This window comes from Oncorhynchus masou, chromosome 24, assembly GCF_036934945.1.
Source record: "Oncorhynchus masou masou isolate Uvic2021 chromosome 24, UVic_Omas_1.1, whole genome shotgun sequence".
Taxonomy (NCBI): Eukaryota; Metazoa; Chordata; class Actinopteri; order Salmoniformes; family Salmonidae; genus Oncorhynchus; species Oncorhynchus masou.
In genome coordinates this window covers 117,356,907-117,361,906 of record NC_088235.1, presented here as the reverse complement: position 1 = coordinate 117,361,906, position 5,000 = coordinate 117,356,907, and the positions used below count along the sequence as shown (strand labels likewise).

Genomic DNA, 5,000 nt, shown 5'->3' with positions numbered 1-5,000 from the left:
TAACTCTCTGAATCACCGAGTCATAAACTTTATAGTAGTTAACTCTCTGAATCAATGAGTCACAAACGTTATAGTAGTTAACTCTCTGAATCAATGAGTCACAAACTGTAGTAGTTAACTCTCTGAATCACTGAGTCACAAACGGTATAGTAGTTAACTCTCTGAATCACTGAGTCACAAACTGTAGTAGTTAACTCTCTGAATCACTGAGTCACAAACTGTAGTAGTTAACTCTCTGAATCACCGAGTCATAAACTTTATAGTAGTTAACTCTCTGAATCAATGAGTCACAAACTTTATAGTAGTTAACTCTCTGAATCAATGAGTCACAAACTTTATAGTAGTTAACTCTCTGAATCAATGAGTCACAAACTGTAGTAGTTAACTCTCTGAATCAATGAGTCACAAACTGTAGTAGTTAACTCTCTGAATCAATGAGTCACAAACTGTATAGTAGTTAACTCGCTGAATCACTGAGTCACAAACTGTAGTAGTTAACTCTCTGAATCACTGAGTCACAAACTGTATAGTAGTTAACTCTGAATCACTGAGTCACAAACTGTATAGTAGTTAACTCTCTGAATCACTGAGTCACAAACTTTATAGTAGTTAACTCTCTGAATCACTGAGTCACAAACTTTATAGTAGTTAACTCTCTGGATCACTGAGTCACAAACTGTATAGTAGTTAACTCTCTGAATCAATGAGTCACAAACTGTAGTAGTTAACTCTCTGAATCACTGAGTCACAAACTGTAGTAGTTAACTCTCTGGGGCGGCAGGGTAGCCTAGTGGTTAGAGAGTTGGACTAGTAACCGTAAGGTTGCAAGTTCAAACCCCCGGAGCTGACAAGGTACAAATCTGTCGTTCTGCCCCTGAACAGTCAGTTAACCCACTGTTCCCAGGCCGTCATTGAAAATAAGAATTTGTTCTTAACTGACTTGCCTGGTTAAATAAAGGTAAAATATGCCTCACTAACCTGGGCTAACCTCCTGTTAGTCTCTCATCCTAACTCTTTTTCACACAGTAGAAGTCTGTCTGTTCAGTGTGTGTTTGTGACTGTGTTGTCATCTAGCTGACCAGGTCGATGTTGGCCTCTTGCGGTGCCAGCAGCTGAGACTGTACATTCTGAAGGCAGCCAGGACCCTCCTCTCACACCAGGACAAACTACGACAGATCCTCTCACAGGCTGCCGTGCTGGATCTCCCACCCACCTCTGGTGGTAAGCACTGATTCCAGCTCAGATCTAGTACTAGACCTCCTACCCAACCCCGGTGATTAGCACTGATCCCAGCTCAGATCTAGTACTAGACCTCCCACCCACCTCTGGTGGTAAGTACTGATTCCAGCTCAGATCTAGTACGAGACCTCCCACCCACCTCTGGTGGTAAGCACTGATTCCAGCTCAGATCTAGTACTAGACCTCCTTCCCAACCCCGGTGATTAGCACTGATCCCAGCTCAGATCTAGTACTAGACCTCCCACCCACCTCTGGTGGTAAGTACTGATTCCAGCTCAGATCTAGTACTAGACCTCCTACCCAAACCCGGTGATTAGCACTGATCCCAGCTCAGATCTAGTACTAGACCTCCCACCCACCTCTGGTGGTAAGTACTGATTCCAGCTCAGATCTAGTACTAGACCTCCTACCCAACCCCGGTGATTAGCACTGATCCCAGCTCAGATCTAGTACTAGACCTCCCACCCACCTCTGGTGGTAAGTACTGATTCCAGCTCAGATCTAGTACTAGACCTCCTACCCAACCCCAGTGATTAGCACTGATCCCAGCTCAGATCTAGTACTAGACCTCCCACCCAACCCCAGTGATTAGCACTGATCCCAGCTCAGATCTAGTACTAGACCTCCCACCCACCTCTGGTGGTAAGCACTGATGCCAGGTCAGATCTAACCCTAGCAGGGCAAGTCTGGTCCCCTTGTGGGTGGATTTAATGATAACCCGGAGAAAGTGTCTATTGAATGGTTGACATTGGAGATATTTATTGGGTGACCGAGGGCCCCCTCCCTCTCCTTACAGTGGAGCCTATGGCTGTGTCTCTAGACATGGGTGACCTGAGGGCCCCCTCCCTCTCCTTACAGTGGAGCATATGGCTGTGTCTCTAGACATGGGTGACCTGAGGGCCCCCTCCCTCTCCTTACAGTGGAGCCTATGGCTGTGTCTCCAGATGTGGGTGACCTGAGGGCCCCCTCCCTCTCCTTACAGTGGAGCCTATGGCTGTGTCTCTAGACATGGGTGACCTGAGGGCCCCCTCCCTCTCCTTACAGTGGAGCATATGGCTGTGTCTCTAGACATGGGTGACCTGAGGGCCCCCTCCCTCTCCTTACAGTGGAGCATATGGCTGTGTCTCTAGACATGGGTGACCTGAGGGCCCCCTCCCTGTCCTTACAGAGGAGCCTATGGCTGTGTCTCCAGATGTGGGTGACCTGAGGGCCCCCTCCCTCTCCTTACAGTGGAGCCTATGGCTGTGTCTCTAGACATGGGTGACCTGAGGGCCCCCTCCCTCTCCTTACAGTGGAGCATATGGCTGTGTCTCTAGACATGGGTGACCTGAGGGCCCCCTCCCTGTCCTTACAGTGGAGCATATGGCTGTGTCTCTAGACATGGGTGACCTGAGGGCCCCCTCCCTGTCCTTACAGTGGAGCATATGGCTGTGTCTCTAGACATGGGTGACCTGAGGGCCCCCTCCCTGTCCTTACAGTGGAGCATATGGCTGTGTCTCTAGACATGGGTGACCTGAGGGCCCCCTCCCTGTCCTTACAGTGGAGCCTATGGCTGTGTCTCCAGATGTGGGTGACCTGAGGGCCCCCTCCCTCTCCTTACAGTGGAGCCTATGGCTGTGTCTCTAGACGTGGGTGACCTGAGGGCCCCCTCCCTGTCCTTACAGAGGAGCCTATGGCGGTGTCTCTAGACATGGGTGACCTGCCCCCTGTCGCCCCTTATCCTCCTCCCTCTCCTTATCTTCCTCCCTGTCCTTACAGAGGAGCCTATGGCTGTGTCTCTAGACATGGGTGACCTGCCCCCTGCCTCCCCTTATGCTCCTCCCTCTCCTTACAGAGGAGCCTACTGCTGTGTCTCCAGACGTGGGTGACCTGTCTCCTGAAGGTCCCCTGCCTCCCCTTATCCTCCTCCAGCAGCTCCTTTCTGCAGCCACACAGCCCTCACCTATCAAGGCCATCTTCAACAGGCAGGAACTGGAGGTAAGCACAGCCACACACACACACACCTGCGTTTCCGTTAGCCAGTAATTGCCAGTTTTTTGGCAAAATACAATAAATTAAAAGTCAAAAGTGGAACGGGGGCTAATGGCTTGGTACCGGGGGCTAATGGCTTGGTACCGGGGGCTAATGGCTTGGTACCGGGGGCTAATGGCTTGGTACCGGGGGCTAATGGCTGTGTCATCTAAATGACCCTTTAGGGACTTGGGAATATACTGTGATGGCTCAAGTAGAAAAATATTTAGTAAGAAACAACTGTGTCATCGTCATCATGTTGTCAAATGCATTAGACAGATGGCAATGGTGTCATTAGTCAGCAAAGTTAGTCCAAAATAGCTATCAATGCTAAATGCTATCAAGGCTAACATTGGCTAGCTAAAATCTGGTGGTCTTCCCTCCATCTTAGCTAGCTAGCTAATGTTATACTGCCTCTAAAGTCAATCTGAATTATTTCAGAACTGATGTTGTTTTTATCCCTCTAGACTGCAGTGTGTCAGTACTGATGTTGTTTCTGTCCCCCTAGACTGCAGCCCTAGCAGTGTGTCAGTACTGATGTTGTTTCTGTCCCTCTAGACTACAGTGTGTCAGTACTGATGTTGTTTCTGTCCCCCTAGACTGCAGTGTGTCAGTACTGATGTTGTTTCTGTCCCTCTAGACTGCAGCCCTAGCAGTGTGTCAGTACTGATGTTGTTTCTGTCCCTCTAGACTGCAGTGTGTCAGTACTGATGTTGTTTCTGTCCCTCTAGACTAGTGTGTCAGTACTGATGTTGTTTCTGTCCCTCTAGACTACAGTGTGTCAGTACTGATGTTGTTTCTGTCCCTCTAGACTACAGTGTGTCAGTACTGATGTTGTTTCTGTCCCTCTAGACTACAGTGTGTCAGTACTGATGTTGTTTCTGTCCCTCTAGACTGCAGTGTGTCAGTACTGATGTTGTTTCTGTCCCTCTAGACCACAGTGTGTCAGTACTGATGTTGTTTCTGTCCCTCTAGACTGCAGTGTGTCAGTACTGATGTTGTTTCTGTCCCTCTAGACTGCAGTGTGTCAGTACTGATGTTGTTTCTGTCCCTCTAGACTACAGTGTGTCAGTACTGATGTTGTTTCTGTCCCTCTAGACTGCAGTGTGTCAGTACTGATGTTGTTTCTGTCCCTCTAGACTGCAGTGTGTCAGTACTGATGTTGTTTCTGTCCCTCTAGACTGCAGCCCTAGCAGTGTGTCAGTACTGATGTTGTTTCTGTCCCCCTAGACTGCAGTGTGTCAGTACTGATGTTGTTTCTGTCCCTCTAGACTGCAGCCCTAGCAGTGTGTCAGTACTGATGTTGTTTCTGTCCCTCTAGACTGCAGCCCTAGCAGTGTGTCAGTACTGATGTTGTTTCTGTCCCTCTAGACTGCAGCCCTAGCAGTGTGTCAGTACTGATGTTGTTTCTGTCCCTCTAGACTGCAGCCCTAGCAGTGTGTCAGTACTGATGTTGTTTCTGTCCCTCTAGACTACAGTGTGTCAGTACTGATGTTGTTTCTGTCCCTCTAGACTGCAGCCCTAGCAGTGTGTCAGTACTGATGTTGTTTCTGTCCCTCTAGACTGCAGCCCTAGCAGTGTGTCAGTACTGATGTTGTTTCTGTCCCTCTAGACTACAGTGTGTCAGTACTGATGTTGTTTCTGTCCCCCTAGACTGCAGCCCTAGCAGTGTGTCAGTACTGATGTTGTTTCTGTCCCTCTAGACTGCAGTGTGTCAGTACTGATGTTGTTTCTGTCCCCCTAGACTGCAG

At 48.8% G+C, this 5,000-nt stretch overlaps 1 protein-coding gene across 1 annotated transcript in view; it reads left to right on the top strand.

Moving 5' to 3' along the window:
- herc2 (HECT and RLD domain containing E3 ubiquitin protein ligase 2) overlaps window positions 1-5,000 on the top strand; it is a 284,448-nt gene that overhangs the window by 131,810 nt on the left and 147,638 nt on the right. Inside the window, exons 44-45 of the mRNA XM_064936237.1 lie at window positions 1,075-1,221; window positions 3,074-3,216. Of these exons, the coding sequence (XP_064792309.1) occupies window positions 1,075-1,221; window positions 3,074-3,216 (290 nt within the window). The remainder of the gene's footprint in view (window positions 1-1,074; window positions 1,222-3,073; window positions 3,217-5,000) is intronic.